Source organism: Elaeis guineensis, chromosome 3 (assembly GCF_000442705.2).
Source record: "Elaeis guineensis isolate ETL-2024a chromosome 3, EG11, whole genome shotgun sequence".
NCBI lineage: Eukaryota > Viridiplantae > Streptophyta > Magnoliopsida > Arecales > Arecaceae > Elaeis > Elaeis guineensis.
The window spans coordinates 123,124,278-123,145,810 of NC_025995.2; the positions used below are offsets into that span (position 1 = coordinate 123,124,278).

Genomic DNA, 21,533 nt, shown 5'->3' on the forward strand with positions numbered 1-21,533 from the left:
CAATTGATCGGAATGATTTTGTCTTGTAAAACAAGATACTGATGAAGATAGAAGAAGAAAAATAGAAAAAAAAAAGGAGAAAAGAAGAGAAAGATAAGATCGTTGGAGGGCTGCCAAGCCTATCTGAGCTCTGCCCTCCTCCAAAAAGAGAAAGAAATTAAGAAAAAGAAGGAGAGAGAGATGGTAGGGAGGTCAATAGGGGCCGTCGGTGGACTGTGGATAGTTGGACCTCCCTACTTAAGCTCCTGCCACCCTCATTTTTCGACCATAAAGTTTTGTTTTCTTTTTGTCAACTCAAAGTGAAGTCTGCAATACTATGAGTTATAAAAAAAATAAAATTTTACAATAGAAATAGCCATAGGAGATCACGAGAGGGGGAGGCCTGGACATTCATGGCCCTTCAGCACCCACCACAGGCCTCACCGTCCTCTCTCTTTCCTTCCATACCTTAACCTTATGAGTCGACAAAAATATAATTTTTTATGATTGAAATAAAGACAAATGCTCATATTTCAATTTGCAGGTATTGGTGGCAATCTTCGGTGAGATGGTCGACAGTGAGCTAAATTGATGCACCTGAGTGGTGCACGACAGGAAATCAACAAAACAAATCCTTTTGTCGAAAGTTGTCTGATGGAGAACTCTTTGATGCCTAAGTCAGCCGAAGAAAGAAAATAGTTAAAAGTCAAAAAGCGAGAGTCCAAAAGCTTATAATTAGTATCATTTATCTAGTCCTCCATGGCTTACCACTTTATATAGAGCAAAGAAAGCCATTACTCCCATCCCTGAATATTCGGAACGTGAGAGTTATAGTGTTTACTCGGTGGTTATCTCATTAACTGCTATTAAAGTCGAGTAATGGGCCGCTCGTGGGCGACTATTATGCTTTACATTTGTAGGTAGTTAATATTCATGTCAGATAACTGTCGTTTGATCCCAAACTTGTAAGATTTAAATAGTCAATATGGTGTCGAGATTATCGTCGGTCAGGAACTACCATGTATCAAACGTTGCTAGCCGGTCGTTGATGGCATTGAACCAAGTCGGTCAAACGTTGATCACATGTCAAATCAAGTCGGTCAAATGGTGATCACATATCGAATCAAATTGGTCAAATACTGACTCGATCAGTACACTTAGTCGATACGAAGATGAGAAAGAGAAATAGTCGTCGTGCACTTAGTCGGTAAGAAGGTGAGGATGAAAGATAGTCGGCTAAGCGATGAGGATCTACCCAAATACTTACCTCCCAATCGAGTCTTATTTTGTAGCTTTAATCAGGCTAGAGGAGTTAATTGTCGTATAGGTCTGAGTTGCTTTTTTCGACGATCTTCGCTTGTCCTTGCTTTGAAAGCTGCATCCAGCCGTTTTGTTGTTTCTTGGAGCAACCCATCATTTTGTTGTTTCATGAGATGTACGGTGGCTCTATCACATCATAGGTCGTGCATCAATAAATACCATGAATCGCTCGAGGTGATCTTCCATAATGATTGCAGAAGATCGGACAGTTGGATAATAATCATTGAGCGACCTGAGTAGTCCATGTGTCAGACGGTCATTTGCTTGATTTGTTGTCATAAGGATCTAGCTTATCTGGCATAATCTCAATGATGGTACATCGAAAAGTCAAAAAAATGATCGACTGAGATTACTGCCACGTATCAAAATCTCCAAAGAGGTCACGACTTTCCATGTCGATCATGATTATTGAGTAATTCTATAAATATGGGCCATTTTCTCTTCAGATATCCTTCCAATTCTAGAGCTTTTGTTTCCAGCCCAAAGTTCTTGTCCTCAGTATAGGATCCGTCTCCTTAGAGTGGTTTAGGCTCCTTCATCATCAGCCTTCTCCCTCCTCATCAGTTTTTTCATCATCGTCGGTCCCTCCTTCATCATTGTTGGTTGTTTCCTAAGGTTAAACTTCTTTTTCCACCATCTTTAGGTTTTTGCCTTAGGAATGGCTTCACTCGGTAGAAAGTTCAGAGACGAAAACATGGTGGGAGACCAAGGTTCTCGGACTCCAACTATCTGGAGAGTGATCGAGGATGTTCCTTAAGATGATGCCGAAGATGCTCTTCTCGGCAGGATCGGCCTAGTCTTGAAGAGTTGGATGAATAGCCAGTTCTCGAAAATCTTTTCGGGCCTCTTCACAAGAGGTTCGAATTGTTTGAGGCCGATATTGAACGGTTAAGGGATCATCACCACATCCCTAGTCGGCATCGGTTGATGGTGCTCGATGAAGATGGTCGGATTGCCTATCCTTCGGATGGTTATATTGCCGTCTATGAGGAGTTCCTCCACTCGGAACTTCGATTTTCTATATATTCCTTCTTTGTAAATATTTTTGTTCTGTATGAGGTAGTTCCTGCCCAACTCACCCCCAACTCCATTAGGATTTTGTCTTCTTTTGTTGTTCTTTAACGTCTTCTTTATTTTGAGCCACGATTTTTTTTTCGTGCTCTTTTTATGTTGAAAAAATATCCTCAGAAATAAAGATGGTGGTTTTTCAGTCCTTGATATCGTCATCAGTTTATTATCGAGCTTCCTTCTTCTATCCACGGATGGAAGGATAAATTCTTTTATGTAGCCATCGACAATCTTTCTCTAAATAAAAATAAAGTAGTCCTAAAAGAAGATATGAAACAATACGATCTTCTGTTTGACGTCCAGGTTCCCCACAATGGGAGCTCCTTGAGGAGCAATTGTTGTACGACATCAGAATAAACCCGACTAGTCACTTTGGTAGATTTTCTTTTGTGTATCCTTGGAGTCTTTTTCGTCGATTCTCTTTTGTGTTTGTAGACTAACTTCTTTTCTTCTTTGACTTGTAGACATGAGGATCTCGGCTGAGTTTATCCGTCATGCCATCAAGAAGAGGCCGAGTTTCGGGCCTGATAGTCTTTTTCGCGGTCCGTCGAAGAAGTCGAGAGAAGGATCCTCCCCTCGGGTGGCGAGGAGCATGCAGCCGCCGTCTCCACCTTGACCTTTGCCGGAGCGATCTTCGCTGCCATCTCCTGCTCTAGTCATTCCTATCGACGATGATGTCATCATCATCGAGGCTCTGATCAGGCTCATCAGCGTGATCCAGGTCTCGTTGACTCAAATAAAATTTTTAAAGGATATAGATATTTTCATCATATAAAATTTTTAAATAAAAAAATGAAACTATAGGTATTAAATATACGTTAGAAAATAATAACTACGTTATCAATCACATAAAGTGGTATACTCTGCATCAGATTTTTTATATCATCTGCGGTGCACAAAGAATTTTTCATTATCAGAAACCTCTTCTTGAGCTGGCCTGGGGGGAATGTTAGGCTGCCAATCGAGAATTCTCAGAGATGTGCGGCCAGATGCCGAGATGCGTCGTCTTATGATCAGCCAGCTATGAGTTCAGTTCAGGCAATTCAATTTCTAAATTTGTATTCTGAAATCGTGGAATTCTTACTGAAGGTTAAATTTGAATTCAAAAATTTAAGTTTGCCTCCGGTAAAAGGACACGTGGCTGTTGGATCCATCAGCACCAAGTGTCTGGAACGTCCAGGAGCTTATTTTTTTATGGTAGAATAAACGGAGCCCATGATAATTCTATATGAAAATTTCTTCGGTTAATTATCTCGGTTGGAATACTACCAACGACAGGTCAGTTTTCCATTTGTGCTGAGGCGTGAGGACATACAAAGACATAATACGTTAGTATAAAAAAATAAAATATATATATAATATTTTAAAAAAATAAAAAAAATATTGAAAAAAAACATTAAGGTGGTTTCCAACCGATAGCAGGTCTGATTATTATTAGGACTAGTTGACGTAGCATAAGAAAATGCTATTTTAAAATGATGAACTTATTTTTTTTAAAAATCAAATAATTTAAATTAATCTATATATAGAAATAAAAAAATAAAATACTAAACAAATTAAATAAAAAAGATCTGTCGAGAAAATCTCATAATGTTACCGTCGTGTGAACCCGCTTTCAAGTATGAAGGAGGAGAAAAAAAAAAAAAAAACCAAACTCGTGCGACTGCAGGTGGCCGACCTTTCACCTCCGTCCGTCACGGCTCTGTGACACAAGTTTGTTTTGTTCTCCATTCGCTAGCTAGCAGCGGGCCCACCGTCGCTCCCGCTGGATTTTTTTCGTTGGCGTCGTCGTCGTCGATGATCGAAGGGATAAGCTCGAATTCTACCGAAGGCTCGGTCCACCCCGTCCACCATCCAACCAAGTCTCCATCGGAAAGACTTTAACACGTTGGAGGACAAAATTTAGACAAAGAAAATTTTGTTGGGTGAAGAAGACGAGGAAAATCCAGCCAGATGAATTAGAAGTGTCAATGTTATCGTCTATGTTAGCCAACCTGTCTCACATGTTAGGTTAGTACAGGTTTTTTTTTTTTCATTTATGTTTCAAAGATAAATGAAATTGCATGAATGCTGCTTAAAGACTTAAATATATATAATAGGAGGAAAAATACCACGAAGGTGTTTGTGGTTTACATAAAAAAATTTTCTTGCTGGCACGACTGTAAGGTGGTTTGTTGCGATCCAAGCAACGGTGGTTTCTCTTCAATTCAGAAACCAAATTTCCACTGGGTCTACCAACCATGTATGGTGGGCTTTTAAATTTTGAAAGCTGCTTTCTCATAGGTTTTAGTCCCCTACTTCACATATGGTCTCAAAACACATACGGGAGCCCATTAAGCATGGTAGCAGACCCTTTCTTTTATTACACACAGGACCTCTGTTGACAAAGTTTTATCATATATGGATCAAGGCAACAAATTATTTTTAACATAAGAAATATTGTGAGGCCTAACCTTAGTAACTGAGAAAGCTTAGCATCATGAGTGTTTGATGCTAAAATCTGACCTCACCGAGATCAGTGGGTTGGTGCCAAACTCCGACCTGACGAGACCTGATGGATTAGTTAAAATAGTGAGTGGCGGTTGGTTGGCTTCTAGTTTGCTTAGACTAGGAGGTCCGCGTAGGCCCAAGAATCCGACCTGCATATAAAAAGAAGAAATACATTAGGTTGTCGGACTTGATTCGATGGGAGACTTTTTGATGTCTTAGTTAAGTTAAGCTTTGATACAATAGTCGACATCTAAGAGTACGAGTTAAAAAAGATGGAATAGGAGAGAAAAAGCATACCTAGAGGTTCCTCGGATCCGGTATATATAAGAGTGAGGGCATAGATCCATTATTTAGAAAAAATAGGCACACCATAACCATCGAATATGCAATAACTATCTAAACATACGGGATGAACTGTAATCATTCCACAACGTATCTCATAAGCGTAGGGGTTTATAATTATGCTCCTTAATAGGCTTAGAATACCCTTAGTGCATTTTGTTTCAAGGACACATGGCACTCTATGATTGGTCGGTTGGTGGGACACATGGTGCTCTGTTATTATTCGACCGGTTTGGTCCGCAATAATTACAAGCTAATGAATTCAAGTCAAATCACTTGTCACCTACTTTCAAGTTTGAACTATTTTTTTCAAGAAGTAGCCAAATTATTCAAGGAGCACACCTATTTGATTTGAATCGGATTAGAAAATTTCTAATCACAGTATCCAATGACCCTTGGTCTTTTTGAGGCGACACTAGATTTTGTGGGATTTTCATCACACCAATTGGACTTCTTTAGGCAATAAGAAAGAGCAATTTGAATAATCATTCAGGGTCGAATGCCAATATGACACATGATAGCCCATCAAGTCGACTGGTCAGTCATGATGTTGATTAGGACCATCCAATTTTATTTATAAGGGGTATCAACCTCTCTCTCTTACCTATTTGGAGAGTTTCATTTTTCGACGATCAACAGCTTCAATCTTTGCTTCCACCTTCATCTCCAACCTTCACCTTTAACTCTTCTATTCCCTCTATTGCCCAAAGGCTTTTCTGGTCCATCCTCCCACCTTTAGCAGTATAGATTAGAGATTTCGCTTTTTGCTTCAGCATCTTCTTTTCTTCTCCCTTTGTTCTTTTTTCTTGTTATCTTCTTTTTCTCTCTCTTTTTTAGCCCTAGATTGGGCAAGTCTCCTATGAGTGAGTTGTTGGGGAGCTGGTCATTCAACCCTTATCCTTCTCCTTGGGCATCTTTTGACTTGCCTTTTACTAGCTTAATGGAGAACTTGAAGTCCTTCTCAATCTAGACACTAACGAACTTGTTCTTGTCTAAGAGGTCTTGGATCAGGTTAGGAGACAGCTCTTTATCCCTCATGAATTCTCTTTTAAATTGTCTGCATTTGATGGTCGGATTACTAGGGATCCTGCTCAGGCTAGTTTTGAGGATGCTGTGACCTGGATTTGTCAGCTTGTCAACATTATCGATCAGATCGATTGACCAATAAGAGAGCACCATGTGTCCACTCATCGACCAATCATGGAGTGCAATGTCCTTGAATCAAGGTGCATTGAGGGCAATCAAAGCTCATTAAGGAGGGCGATTATAACCCCACATACTTATAGGCATATTGTGGGATTGTTACAACTCTTCATGTCTAGGTAGTCATTGCATGTCTGATAGTTATGACGTGCTTGTTTTTTCTCGATAATTACCTATGCCCTCACTCTTATATATACCATATACGGAGGATTTCTAGGCATGTTTCTTTCTCTCCTACTCTACTCTACTTAACCCACATTCTCAGATCTCCACTGTTTCACCAAAGTAGGTACTGAAGAATCCTCCATCAAATCAATTCCAGCAATGTTGGGTATTTCATCTTTTGTCTGCAGGTTGGATTCTTTGCTCCAAGGTGATCTAGTAGTTTGAGTAGATTAGAAGCCAAACAACCACCACCAGCCATTTTAGATCCATGCAGTCTTGTTAGATTGGATTTTGGTGTAAGCCGATTGTTGAGAAACATTGCAAAGTCCCAATTGAATTAGGATTTCATTTTTAGGTGATCATTGATTTTAATGACTTCAGGATTCTATTTTTAGTATTACTCTATTTAATTATTTTCTTCTAAAGATTGTTAGAGTTTGTGTTCTAATGGATTTTTGATTTTTGAGTTAAAGTAGGAGTTAAACTCCCATCCACATGATGCTCTATTTAAAAGGATCTTTGATATCTTTTTTGTGTGTAGAAGATGGTGGAGAAAAAGATGTGGGAAGAAAGAGGGAGGAGAGATTATTTATATATGTAGAGACTTTTTCGTAAGACATCTTTGTGAGGTTTTGATCTTTATTCTCTTTTAAATAAATTAATTTTTCTTCAATTTTTTCTTTCATAATTATTTTTTCTCATGATTTTCTACAAATATATTTTTTGTTTGGTGTTTGTTTTGGATCTTGGACTGGTATGGTTGATCTACTTCATGTAGCATACCATCATATATGGTATTAGAGCAAAGATTTTGATATTTGTGGCTCTACATGATATCAGAGCAATTTGCATCTTCAATCAGATTTATTTGGAGTATAAATTTTTTGGAGCTGTGATTTGATTGTTGGTGGTTTTCATGTTTGTAGCTTGACGTGGTTGAAGAGCTTCCAATAGTTTATGGTGCAATGACACAAATATGTGGACTCTTATTTGATTGTTCAAGAGGTGAATTATTATGGCCGATGCTATTACTATCTTTATTAAAGGGTTTAGTTATAAGATGTTTAATTTTGCCAACATTAATAAAGCTGCTTTTAGTATTACCACTTCTTTTGATAAGTTGAACAATACTTGTTATGTATATTGGAAGGCTTTTATTAGGTCCTATTTGACAGACTAAGATTTATGAGATATTTTGAATAAGTCAAAGATAATGCCACCAGATGAGATTGTAAGAAGAAAGTGGAATATAAAATCTAGTAAGACAACGTGGATTCTTCAAATTTCAGTTGAGAAAGAAAATTTTTTATATATTAAGGATGAAAAGGAGCTAAAGAAAGTATATAATATTCTTGCTGCTATTTACTCAAATTCTAACAATATGAGAAATCATAAATAAAAATTATCGATATAGTAGATTTCGGTTTCAGACTTTCCTAAAAATTTAAAAGAGAAATAAGATTGGTTTAAATATGAAGATTTGAAATAGAGGAAGTTTGATCAGTTATAAATTAGATCAAATTCTAAAGATTCAAGTCATGGCAAAGTTGATCAACTTGAAGATCCATCAAGTCCAGAAGAAAATCTTGAGTAAGAGAAGTTTGATCAAGTAGATGTTGCATCAAAAAAGATTATGATTGAAGAGTTCGTTAATTTTGAAATTGCTTAGGAAGAGTTAGATAATGCTATAGTTGATCCAAGTATGGAGATTCATATAGAGGAATAAAATTATATGGAGGAGTCTTACACTGAAGTTATCCAAGATCTGGATGTTTCCTATGGAGCTAGATTTAGTCAGTCATGAAAATAAAAAAGCTGATCAATTTTGAAATAGTTTTAGAGATCAAGCAGAAAGGAGATATGCTTGGTGGAGATGATTTTTGCTGTGCCTTAGTGTTCGATAAGATTTTTTGCATAATAATTGATTCAGAAGCTATTCCAAAATTCAAGTTATTAGAAGACTCTATATATACGAAGATTTGAGGTCATCTGCAGAAGCCAACTATATGCAGATAATTGAAGCTCCTCAAGTGGATACAGTGGATATGATTAAATTTTTATTTTTAATTTTACTTATATGTAGGTAATGGTCGACGCTCACAGATATTGTAATTGGTAACTTGATGTTCATTGGGATATATTGGATGTTTGAAAGAATCTTAGCATTGTGATCATGGAGTCAATGCCATGAGAACAAGCAAGTGAAGGAATTATTATTCAAAGTAACAAAAAAATTTATTATTCAATTATTGGTTTGATAAATTATTACATATTGCTGTTATTATGGCAATGATGGCGCTGGCTATGTTAACGTTTCATGACATCAACAACTTCAACATTGTTGGTATAAACTTTGCAATGAGGGTGAGTGTTCAAGTTCATTGCAAAGTCCCGATTAAATTAAGATTTTATTTTAGTTGTTTATTGATTTTGACTTTAGCATTTCATTCATAATGCCACTCTATTTAATTATTTTCTTCTAAATATTGTTAGAGTTTATGTTCCAGTAGGTTATTGATTTTTGAATTAAGGTAAGAGTCAAACTCTTATCTATATGGTGCTCTATTTAAAGGGATCTTTAGTGTCTTTTTTGTGTATAAAATATAGTAAAAAAAGATGTACAAAAAAAGAGAAGAGAGATTATTTATGCATATGGAAAATTTTTTATAAAAAAATTTTATAAGATTTTGATTTTTATTATTTTTTGAATAATTTTTTTTTAAATTTTTTTCATAATTTTTTTCATTTTTTTTAAAAAATTATTAAATATTTATTTTAGATCTTAAATTGGTACAGTCGATCTATTTGTATAGCAAACCGTTCTATATCATGTTGATTGGATTTTGATAGCAATAAAGAGCATAACCATTGACACAAAAGGTTTTGAGATGATACATCACATCATCATCGTACGATCAAATTAGTTATATCGAAAGTGTAGAATAATTATATTCCGGAGAAAATGAAGGTGGCAGCTAGCCCGGCGTTTACATTTTCCTGTCAAGATTTTGGAAGGTCAGAAATATGTTGGAAATGAATTTTCTTTCAAAAAAATGAAAAAAAAGACTGGTATGATAGATCCTCGCGTCCATTTACTCATCGGAGCCGAAAGCGATCAAATATTATATGAAAAAATTATAAAATAAAGAATAATATATAAAATAATAATTTTAGAAGAAAAAATTTGGGTTCTCCAACTAAAATAATGGTGTGAGACTGAACGGCTCATCTTGGCCATACCATATGGATTCCGCAGTTATTAGAGATTGAGATTTTTTATCAAAATAATTAAAATAATTTATTAAAATAATATTTTTTAAAAATATTTATCAAAATATTATCAGAAATAAAATTATTCTATAATAAAATAATTTTCTGTACTGACTTAGCACGTCTAACGTCAGATTGGATAGATGCATTGGACAATAAAATCATCATATGATAAGATGACTCTACGAGTCAGCTTAAGATAGAGTTATCCTCTCATAGAGTGGCTTAACATTCTTCCTCGATGCGAGAACCTCCCTAGTCCATGGCGGCCCTCTCTCCTCTCTACTTGCCTCCCCTCCCTCTTCTTCTTCGATGCAAGAACCTTCTCTGGTCAGTTGAGTTTTGATAAATATCTTAAAATTTTTTGAAAGAGGGAGGGCTGTCGAGGATCAGAGAGGGTTCTCACGTCGGAGAGAAGAAGGGAAAGGAGGAGTGAGGGCCACTGAGGATCGGGGTGTTCTCAAGCCAGGGAGGAAGAGGGGGGTGGGTTGAGAGGAGGAGTGAGGGCTGCTAGAGATCGAAGATTCTTGCATCGGGGAAGAAGGAGGTTGGTTTTTTTTTTTTTTTTTGTTAGGCCAAGTTAATTCATTTTTTGATAGTATTTTGATAAATATTTTAAAAAATATTATTTTAATAAATTATTTTAAAAATAATATTATTTTGATAAAAATATTTAAAGATTGTGGCCATGTGACAATGGATACCGTGCACCCGCTAGGAAAACGTCACCCAACCGACGCGGGCAGACGCACGCCCCCGCTCTCCAGCCCAACAAACCGCGGGCCGGAGAGGACTCGAGTTAACTCTTTCTCGAAGACACTCGCGCCCATTGTTCTGGTTGTGATCTTCCCCGGTTCTCCACGTCCGCTTCTCATTTGTCGTTATCCTCTTCCTTCCTGCGCCCCACCGCCGTCATTGTCATTGTCATATATAAATAAGTTAACACGGATAGATGCAGCTTTCCTCCTGACCCCGTCGAAGGCCTATCCTTGTCCGTTCCGCACAGCCGCGGGCCCCAGCTCATCTAAATATCAAGGAAGTGACGCGAGTAACGGTCATCTACTGACGTGCCGTTTGCTGGGAACAAACCGCGCATTGGCTTCGGTATTATCGAGTCCGCTGACATAAATAAACAAAGCCAGATAATTCTCAATCCCCCCTGTCTTTATCCGTATCAACGATTGCCAGTTTTGCTCTTCCCCCATCCACTCCGCCCAAATTAAGTAATAGAGCGAGGGAAATCGGCAAAAAGAAACGACTGATAGCCATCATCGTTCCCTAAGATTTTATTTTATTTTTTCTTTTTCTTCTTCCTTCTTTCTTCTCCTGTCTCCAAGTAATGATCCCAAAACCTTTCTTCTTTTTGATAACCATAATAAAAACCCTTCTCCACCCCGACACCGCTTTCTTCCCGTTCCTTGATATGCGGTAGACGGGCGGCGCACATGGTGGCGCTGAGGCTCTGTCCGATCGCCACCATCCACGACCATACAGGGACATCGCCACCACCGGCGGCGGTCGCCATGGCGGAAGGGATGGGGACCTGTCGCGACCGGCTGATCGACCAGTCGCTCACCGCCCGCTACTCGGGTTGGATCTTGGAGGCGCTCGACGAGCTGCCGGACAACTTCTTGATCAGCGATCCGGTCATCTCCGGCCACCCGATCGTTTTCGCCAGCCGCGGATTCCTCGCCATGTCGGGATACGCTCGGGAGGAGGTGGTGGGACGGAACGGAAGGATCTTCCAGGGCCCCGCCACCGACCGGCGGTCGGTGATGGAGATCCGGGAGGCGATCCGGGAGGAGCGGACGCTCCAGATTAGCTTGCTCAACTATCGGAAAGATGGGACGCCGCATTGGATCTTGTTCCACCTGTGCCCGGTGTTCGCCATGGAGGATGGGCGGGTGATTCACTTCGTGGCGGTTCAGGTGCCGATTCCGAGGCAGTCGAGATGCTCGAGATCGGGAGAGAGGGAAATGGTGTTCGGGACTTGCCGGAACGAGGTGCGTTTGGATGAAGATTGTGGGTGTAATCTTGCGGTGGATTCGTTTCTTGATATGGATAACAAAGGTTCTGTTCCTTGGCCTGGCTGAATCGTGTTTGGTTTTGTTTTGGTTCTATATTGATTGATATAGATGCTGATTAGATCTTTAATTGTTGACTTTTGTTCACTTCAAAATCTCTAATTAAGTTTCATTGCAAAAAGATTCTTTTTTCTCTTTCTGAAAAAAATCATCTTGACTGAGATTTGTTTACCTGTTGATTCCAGTGGCTTGGATACGAGTTAGTGTTCTTGATTAAACTGGATTTTAACCTGCAGTTTAGTTCTCAGATCTTATAACTTCATGATTTTCAAGGTATTCGTGTGGGGCTTCATATCAGTTTTGCATGGATTTGGTGTTATCGTTCAAGAAAATTAACTACAGACTCACGAACCTCCCTTAGAATTAATTAATTTCGGTTTATTCATTCATTGTCCTGACTGATTCATTGTGCAAAAAATTTTCTTTACCCCCCTCTGCGCGCGTGCACACACAAAAGCTCAAATGCATTTTTACTTGTTGATTCTTACAGGGTTGGATGCTGAAGAGTCTTGCAAAGCAAGTGATCGAGAGAAGGAGAAAGCGTTGAATGCTGCTAATAGCATCTTGTCAACAATGACTCACTATAGCAAGCTTACAGGCAGAGTGGTCTGCACAAAGAGATGCAGTTCAGCTGGCATTGCGCCTCTCAGCTCGTCCCTAAATATATCTCTTGGTAGAATCAAACAGAGCTTTGTATTGTGAGTTTTTACGGATTCCTGTTTCTGTTGGTTTACCATATTAAAAGAAAATATCCTCGAGATGCATTGCTTGCTGTATTGATACAGATTGTTTTGATTCTTGCAGGACTGATCCACATTTACCTGACATGCCCATCATTTATGCCAGTGATGAATTTCTAAGTTTGACAGGTGCTTTAGTGCTATATCCTTTTATGGATGTTAATTTGAGCACTTATAAATGATAATCATAAAATCCAAGAATATCTTCTATAAGATAATTCACTGCTGATTATAAGATGCTCAGGTAGTTTCATTTATTGCTTATGTTACTGATACAACCGCAGGTCATTCACATACATCAATTTAATGTATATTAAATAGGTTTTTCAATAACTTCTGCATTATCACCAACCCTTGATTTCATCTTTATCCTAACGTTGGATCCATTAGTCTCATTTGTTTTTGTTAGTTGAAGAAAGAGATAAAGGCGCATACGTATTTGAATTAGAGCCAAATGGATAGAGGAGACCAATGCATTCGAGTCTTAATGTCTTCGAGGATTATTGAAGCACTATAGAACATGAAATGGTGCTAGAATGTTCTTATGATTTAGAATGCTGGATGATTAAGTGATGATTAGATGATGGTAGAACTATTACAACTAGGGTGAAGGCTGAATGCCAAATAAGATTGTGAATTTGTAGAATGAGCAATGAATTGACTGAACTATTGCGGCATGTGTACTGGAGCTTGGTTGCCTACAAAAGGATTGGGAAAGAGGAGGGAAAGATATATGATAGTCTGAACACAAGTTAAGAGAAAGGATTTAAGAAAGCTTGCAGTGATAGCAAATATTGCCCTTATTTGTAATAATTGGTAGAGTTATAATTGTAAAGCTGGCCTCAGTTAGTTGGCAGAAGGCTTGATGGAGCAAATGTTGTCCTTAGGACATATCTCCTCATGAGCAGTGGTTGTTTAAGTTATATTTGTAAAGCTGACGTTGCATTGTTGGTGGGCTTGATGTTTCTAGTTCTAGTTCCAACATCAGTGAACAATCTTACTAGTGTCATATGCATGGTCATTTCAAATGATTGCGATGAGCTTGGCTTGTCTTGTTCTTGGTGTGATCAAGGTCATCTGGAGTCTATGAAAATTAACAATTCATTTCTGTTATGATAAAATACTACAGCTTTACAATCTTAATAGTTAATTAGTATGGTACTTCAGTACTCTTTCATCATATTAAATATGAAAAATGGTTCTTTCATTATTCTAATCTATGCTATTTAAAATTTTTTGCTAACTTGCTTATGATAAGATTCTATGATAAGAATCTCATAGAATGATAATGCAATATGTTACTTAGAAAAAAAGACCAAAGGATATAAGGCACAGTTATATTGCAAGCAAGGTTTGCCGTCTTAGCACCGGACCCCATACTGGTGCCAATTTATTACTGCACCGGTACGGGGCTGGTTCGGCATATCGAGTGTCGATACACCCGCGTTCCGTTACTGAACCAGTAGGTGTCATACCATTCGGTTTGGTCTGGTATGGCAAACCATGATTGCAAGCATAAGGTGTATATCCTGTTGGAAATGGTGACCTAACAAAGCCATGATTTTGTATGAGATACCCTTTTCGAGGCGTTAAATAAGTAATTTATTTTTATTCATATATATTTTTTGGGTAATAACAAATAGCATGTGATGTATATTCGGTAGTATATGCCTAAGCTCCATAGGAACAATGTAGGAGACTTAATCGACTGATTTGTTAATCGAAAAAAACTAAGATTCTTGGTCCTTATTCCTTAAATTGCCACTGCTGAGGATGAGGTTGGGAGATTTCATTTATATATGGCTGCCAATGGTAGATGATGACCATAAGATGATGGCAATCCTTTCTTAGTTGCTGTACATCAACAACACGTCTAGGGAAAAATCACACTATTAGAATTTGATGCAGTTCTCATAATGCAATAGCATTTGCGTTTCTCCTGATCTGAGAGGTTGATGTGAACTAGTGTAGGTTTAGTCACTCTTCTTTTTTTGGTGAATGTAGGTTTAGTCACTTTGATGGCCACTGTATAGACCAAGATAGGAGTCTTTTTGCAATGGCTTATTAGATGTATAAGACTTGCATTGAGAATATATGAGATGCTCCACAAGGAATCCACTACCTGAAAGGGAGACCAACAAGTTTAGGAAATTGGGTTGATCAGACAAAATAAAATCCAGCAATGGTATTATTAGAATTGTTTTGATAAATGATTTTGTATAATTAAATAACTTAATGTGTAATTATTTACAATTTTGCAAAATGTTTTGGAGAAATAGTTTCTCCTTGTCTGATTGATCCCTAGCCCTGGTGGATGCATCTCTTGCTATGGGTTGATAGTGTTATATTATTTCCAGAGAAGTGACTGGATTATTTATTGTAGTGGAGTGACACGGTTGCAGACAGTTATGCTACCGCATAGAGGTATATATCTCACGATGTTCCAATTTTAAGGGTGATGCTGTAATACCATTTTCCTACATCACTTGCAGTTGTGGGTGTAAGGGTTGCATAGAATGTGATGAGCCCGATTGGGTCAAATGTTGATCGGTCATATGCCTATAGCCTTTACCCATATACTCTACTTTTGACTCGGCTTATTCTGGATTCTGTGCACACACCTGAATTGGATACTGGAGTGTGTGCAGAGGCTTGGGCTGATCGGTATCATCTACAGGAGATTTTAGAGAGCTTCCTCAGGAGTTCCTTTGGCCTATTGGATGGTGAGAGGTGAACCTTCGGCTACATATATGATATGGGTCCAATATATTCGAGTTTCTTGGCTCTCTATATATATGATACTGGACCAAGGAACCAAGGGACCTGGCAAGGGAAGATCTTATCTGCTGACAAGTTCTTCCGGTGTCCAAACAGGGCCTTAGATTCTGTTGAAGCAGGAGAACAAAACTGACAGAATATTGTTCTGTAGCATGTAAATTTTGCAGATTTGATGATATTAACCTGTTGGGAGATGGACATTTGGAAGTCTTCTTCATTGTTCTGCGGCAGTTGACATTTAATTGAGGGCTTTATTCCCAGAGATGACAATAATCAATGATTCAAATCGATTTAACTGTTGTATAGCAGATAGGATTGGAACATATGCTCTAAGGGTGGGTGGGATCCCATCCATGAAATCAAAAGGTGGTGGATTTAAATGGGGAAGCTTCTTGGGCTTTACCTACATCGTTAGAATATAAGTGCCTTTCTTTTCAACTTTATTATATTATTTTTACCTAAGGAATATCATTGGCATGTGATTATCAACTTTTGTAATCAAACATTTTATTCAAATATCATGAATGTCACTATAAAATGAATGTGATGCCGCACCTGATTGCCGAGTTGAATGACATTCTCTAACCAAGTAGTTAGTTTTCTCTTTCAGGTTATTCTAGATATGAAGTCTTGGGGTGTAACTGTAGATTCCTACATGGACCTGGTACAGATGCTGGAGTTCTACAGCAGGTGGATACTAAATAATCATCATGCTTATGTTGGACCTGCCTTAAAAGATCTTCGATATGTATTCATCTCTAAGATGATACTCTTTCCTTTTTTATGATCACTATAGCAAAATTTTTAATGCCCTTTGTTTGGTTTTACAGATAAAGGACTGCATTCGAGCAGAGCAAGCTTGTTCAGTCCGTCTTTTGAACTATAGGTGAATATTTTTCTCTCTTTCTCAAAAAAAAAAAGGTCTCTCTCGAAGAGTTTCAGGATTTCTGATAATGTGTTTAATAGAACTGTAGTTTATGCTACTTCCAATTTATCTAAAATTTCAGGAAAGATGGAAGCTCATTCGGGAATCTTCTTCACATATCTCCTGTACGGGATGCATCTGGCAAGGTTTGGTTATAACCTCATACAAGTTGATTACGAAGTTTAATTTGTCTTGCACCCTCTAACTGAAAAGGAAACCAAAGAACTCTATTGGCCCATATGCTAGGCATTTCAATACTGGGGGGCCTCAACTAAGAAATGTCATGATATGTGCGTGGTATTTTGTTGGCCCATAATCGTTTTGGATCAAGTCTTCTGTCTTGATGTGTTGCCATCAGAGTTCCATCAAGCACCACTTCTCTGGAAGTTTTCCGTGAATTGGCCACTCTTGGCCAGTCATATATCATATGAATAACCAGCTTACTGGAGAAATGATTGAATGTGATTAACTTGATTAAACAATGAACCATCAGGGTATAAGAAAAAGAAAGATCTGCCTCTCAAATGCTGTATGTTGTCTTTGCAGATTGCATTCTATGTTGAGGTTCAGATAGATGAGAATTCAAAGGGTGATGAACATGGACTGAGCCCAAAGATGAGGCAACTTGGTGTGGTGGGACAAGTGAAGGTTGCCGTGAGGAGCTTATCTTCACGTGCTGGCCCCTCAAGGACATCATCATAGGGTACTTTAGTTTTCACAGTACCATACGGGATATGTTTATCGGTTGTGTAATTAGTACTTTAGTTCTCACAATACCATTAGTTGTGTAATTGGTTTTGTTTATGTATCTCTTTCTTTCTTTCGTTCGTTCGTTATTTCTTTCTTTGTTTTTTTTTTTTAATACCTGTTTTTGTGTGTATCAATGGGAAGTCGAAGGCCACCCATTCAGTATCTTAGTTAGTTGGCTTGATGCAAAACAAGAAATAGAGATACACGAATTAGAGCTGAAAATTCGTAATAAGGCACGAAATGCTTTGCAGGCTGTGCAGCAGTGTTCCACATGTAGTAGTGTGCTGCTGATGCCACATATTCAACCGACCATGTGTATAATATTGGTGGGAGTTGCTTCATAGATTTTGTGGTCCTGCAGGTCCATTTAGTTAGGGATAATTTGACATAGGAAAATGCATCTCGTGTGAGGTTATTATATTTGTTATGAAAAATGGGAGAGAGAGAGAGGGTTCTATATATATTTATCAGAGAGAAAAAATAAAAAAAAAATATTATAAGGGATTGGTGTTTGATAAATTTTGGAATAGTAGTAATTCATATGTGATAAAATATTTTTAATAAAATTATATATATAATCATTGAATTTGTTTTGATATCTTTTTAAATTTATTTAGTAAAAAAATTTTTATAAAAAAAAATAAAATGAAGATGGTATGTTATGAATAGGATTTTATGATTACAGACATTATATAAAAATTGATTAGAGATGATAATATTATTTTAATATTAAAAAATATTTTATTTAAAAAATATAGTTGTAAATTTTGTTATAATCCTATATATAGAATTATCTTCAATTAAACTTCATAATCTTTATTCAATGTTATTTTTTTGAATAATTTTTCTACCAACTAGACATAGTAAATATTATTATTTTAGATAAATAATTTTTATAAATTAGTAGATTATCTTGTAATTTGACACATCCAAACGGGCCCTTAAGATCCGGATGGTGGCGGTATATTGTTTTTGTTGCGCTTTAGGCCACCACTGAATTGGACAGGTTCTGCTGCTTTTGGTAAGCTGAAACTGGCTAGGCTCGCAAGTTCAATGCAGCTGACCGACACGAGTTCATGTGCCATAAGGCGAGCTTAGTTTTGATACTCCGAAGTTAGGTCAGGAACCAAACAGAGAACATATGTTAAGGATTATGTTTAAAGGACCCTGTGGGTGGACAATTGGTCGATATTTTCAAGTATCACGACCCACGAGGCAGAATTCAAAAGTATTTCTTGAACCATTAGATGGTCTTTGTAATGTGTAACTATGACGAGGAAGCTTGCCGGGAATTTTTTTTTTTTTTTTTTTTAAGAAAAACGCTGAGGCAAGAACAATTTGAGTAGACGAAAAGGTCCAAGCCGTCTGATTACAAAAAGCGGAAAGTGCCTTCAATTGTGGAATAATTCTTTTATTTTTATTTAATTTAATTTGTAGATGAATAATTCTATATTTGAAGCTGTGTTGAGGTGCAAGGAGACTTTAATTTGCTGCTATTTCGCGGTTTTCCTTTGTGGTAAGATTCTTTGGAGATGCTTGACGAGATATAACGGAGACCACTGGCTAGCCAGAGGAAAAGTGACGAACCTGAAGATGTTGGCGACTTTCAATACGGATTTGGTGTGAATGTTGCGGGTTTGCTGAGGCTCGAGCAGCTTCGATTTACTTTATGCGTCGCCGACTGCTTGATGGAACTAACTTCTTGGTTTTGTTACTTTACGTGTTCTAATTTTGTTGCTTAGAATGGCCATTGGTCAGGACGGCATGTTAAGCAATCTAAATGGTGATATATGTGGACTGCTGTCCTACTAATCCAGCACTGCTCTGAAGTGGCTATGTGTCTTCTTGTAATGGTAGGCTGACAAAAAAGTCCCGATCATCGTTGCCCTCATCCAGAGGGCACCACCCCCGCACTATCGTGCTGTCAAGTTGAACATGGATACGAGTTTGCACTTCGCAGCTAACTCGGTTGTCACCTTGTACCCCACCCAAATAAAAAAAATAAAATAAAAAATAAAAAATGTAAAAGAAAACTGGCCGGGATCATCATAAATTACATACGTCGTAACAGTGGGAATTGAACACGGTTTCCCGCAGCTAGCTGTGCAAGCAAGAATTAAACCAATTATCGAGTCATTGGAGAGCTCCGATGGTTGCAAGGACGCATTGACCTGGCTGTTGCATTAGTACTCGCGGTATTTCATTTCTGCACAGAGGTGGAAGGAGAAAAAATATTCGTTGCAACGGTGATACCACGTCATCATTGTAATAAATTAATAAAAAATTAAAAATAAATAAAATATATGAAGATAACGTAAGATATTATTTATGAAAATTAACGTAATACATGGTAATCGATGAAATATAAAGATTTTTATTAATTCATTATAAATTTAGCATGATATCATCGTTGTAATAAATATTTTTTTATAAAAAGATCGAGGAGGGACAAGGGCGGCACGGATCCTACAATCCTAAAATTTTCAGGGATGACGGACGTCAGCCTTTCGGTATCCTACCCGCCCTCTCTATCCAGCCTCTTCTCTCTAGCTAGCGGATTAGGCATTCGAACTAGGTGGTGGAAACATTTTAACTCATGCCACAATGCTGTAAAATGCTAGAATGAAGAATTTTGCCAAATATCCAGTATATCTTTTTCTGATTACACTCAACCTCCTCATCACCTCACGAAATGCCCAACCCACAGAGAGAGAGAGAGAGAGAGAGGGAGGGAGGGAGAGGGGCAGCATCAGTAATCTCCGGCAATAAGAGATGCACCGGAGGCATTCCCTTTGGGCGTGAAATAAAGAACGGCTGGGCTGGTGTGGTTGTGCACCCCTTCGTACGTAGTTATCACATAGCTGGGGTCTCCTCCGTCTCTTTCCACCCTCTTCTTCACCGCGCATCCTTCGGTTGAGCAACGATAGTAGTTCCTGCTTTCCATCATCCATTCACACATGCAGGAAGAATCAAAGAAGTTAGCCAATAGCCACTCTCACGATGGAAATTAATTGGTGGCATATCTTCTGATTGAAATAATGAAAGCCCTCATCTCTTTTTACTCAGCAAATTAAATGATGGAAAAAAGTTGTGAAGAGATACGTTATGATGAAATTGTTTGTTCTGTAGAGTAATGATTGCCAATATAACTGCCATGGATGGAATTACTTCTTGTACTTTGTGGACAAATAGGCATACTGGCAAGGTTTCTGAAATTGTGATCTTTTTTAAGTAAACCCCTAAGAACTTTTCCTTCAGAAAGATAATTACTGAACTTTCAGATAATTGCACGAATCAAGAGACGATTATAATCACAAGAAAGAGATACAGAGCGCTTGCATACAATTGCACGAGCAACCACTCGATATACCTTTTATTTATTTTTAGAGCAAAAATATATATACCTTGGGTTTGGGCTGCTCTTCACTGACTTCTTTCCGTACTTTCTCCACTTGAAACCATCATCCAGGATGTCAATCTCAGACTTTGTTCTGAATGCAACCCTGAAAACTCCTTCCATCTTCGCAGTCTGCATCCCACTCCCATGTATTCTGATCATCAAATAAAATTAAAATCAAACTCAGCATCAAAACACCAAAACTGGTAAAAAGATACACAATTAATATAAACAGTGTAACAAGAACTAAAGCAAACTCAGAACACTTGCCCGCTGGTGCTACTACCATTCGCCATCAGAGGAACTGGTCTTTCTAGTTGGCAAGCTAAGGAGGCCTCATTATACACTAAGTAGTCAGAGGCATTCATTTCCATTGGCCGGCCGGAGTGATGAGCAAAAGCCATGCTCATGGCTATCGCCTTCCAATCAGTCCTCTCGGTGGGTAAGTAGGCCATATCAACCCTTGCCGTAACGATGATAACTTTAAGACATGCAACTTTGTATTTAAACGTAGGCGTGGTGGAACTACTGACATCAGAATAACACAATATTCTCTCTTCTCATTGTTGTGGATATACTTGTGGTTTTTGCAACGGTTTCTATTGAGCATCCCGTTGTCATTGTGGAAGCTTCGAGGCTGCCGCTGCCGCCACCAAACCATTCAACATCACACGGTGTTTGATTTGAGAACGGATTCTTTGCGGTATTTAAAAATTACCGTACAATATTGTACACACTTCGAAAACGCCTTTCAAAAGATGAATGACCTTGCGTACTTATATGTGCATGTTAAAATATTAAAAAAAAATAAAATATTACAGAGAATTTTGTTCCACCTGATTTGATTTGATGGCCGAGTTCGCAGGCATGCACGCTGAGAGGATTTTTGCAGCCGTTTGATCTCGTTGGATGATGCCATCTGATGCAAGATAAGAGTACCGCCGCTTGCATCCATTCGATCATTGTCATCCCTAGTAGGGCTAGCTGGCTGCTATCTTCGGATCTTGCACCAAATACATCGG

General features: G+C 38.1%; 2 protein-coding genes across 2 annotated transcripts; one reads left to right on the forward strand and one right to left on the reverse strand.

Annotated features, from left to right (window-relative positions):
• The first annotated feature begins 10,989 nt into the window (after positions 1-10,989).
• On the forward strand, positions 10,990-17,187 carry LOC105040377 (protein TWIN LOV 1). The gene is made up of 7 exons (XM_010916868.4): positions 10,990-11,907; positions 12,412-12,619; positions 12,726-12,790; positions 16,050-16,129; positions 16,270-16,325; positions 16,447-16,510; positions 16,911-17,187. The coding sequence occupies exons 1-7, from the start codon at positions 11,283-11,285 to the stop codon at positions 17,064-17,066; spliced, it is 1,254 nt and encodes a 417-aa protein (XP_010915170.2). The 5' UTR covers positions 10,990-11,282; the 3' UTR covers positions 17,067-17,187.
• Positions 17,188-19,695: 2,508 nt separating this feature from the next.
• Positions 19,696-21,091, reverse strand: LOC105040376 (probable WRKY transcription factor 51). Its single transcript, XM_073254792.1, has 3 exons — positions 20,782-21,091; positions 20,519-20,665; positions 19,696-20,047 (listed from the first exon to the last, which is right to left on the reverse strand). Exons 1-3 carry the CDS (start codon positions 20,964-20,966, stop codon positions 19,864-19,866), a joined length of 516 nt encoding a protein of 171 aa, XP_073110893.1. The 5' UTR covers positions 20,967-21,091; the 3' UTR covers positions 19,696-19,863.
• Positions 21,092-21,533: the final 442 nt, after the last annotated feature.

Excerpts from the sequence above, each read along its gene's own strand:
- LOC105040377 (XM_010916868.4), top strand. The coding sequence starts at position 11,283 with ATGGTGGCGCTGAGGCTCTGTCCGATCGCCACCATCCACGACCATACA. Across the intron at positions 12,791-16,049 it reads TGAATTTCTAAGTTTGACAG|GTTATTCTAGATATGAAGTC; the intron begins GTGCTTTAGTGC and ends TTTCTCTTTCAG. Across the intron at positions 16,326-16,446 it reads GTCCGTCTTTTGAACTATAG|GAAAGATGGAAGCTCATTCG; the intron begins GTGAATATTTTT and ends CTAAAATTTCAG.
- LOC105040376 (XM_073254792.1), bottom strand. The coding sequence starts at position 20,966 with ATGGCCTACTTACCCACCGAGAGGACTGATTGGAAGGCGATAGCCATG. Across the intron at positions 20,666-20,781 it reads AATGGTAGTAGCACCAGCGG|AATACATGGGAGTGGGATGC; the intron begins GCAAGTGTTCTG and ends TTTGATGATCAG. Across the intron at positions 20,048-20,518 it reads AAGAGCAGCCCAAACCCAAG|GAACTACTATCGTTGCTCAA; the intron begins GTATATATATTT and ends GATGGAAAGCAG.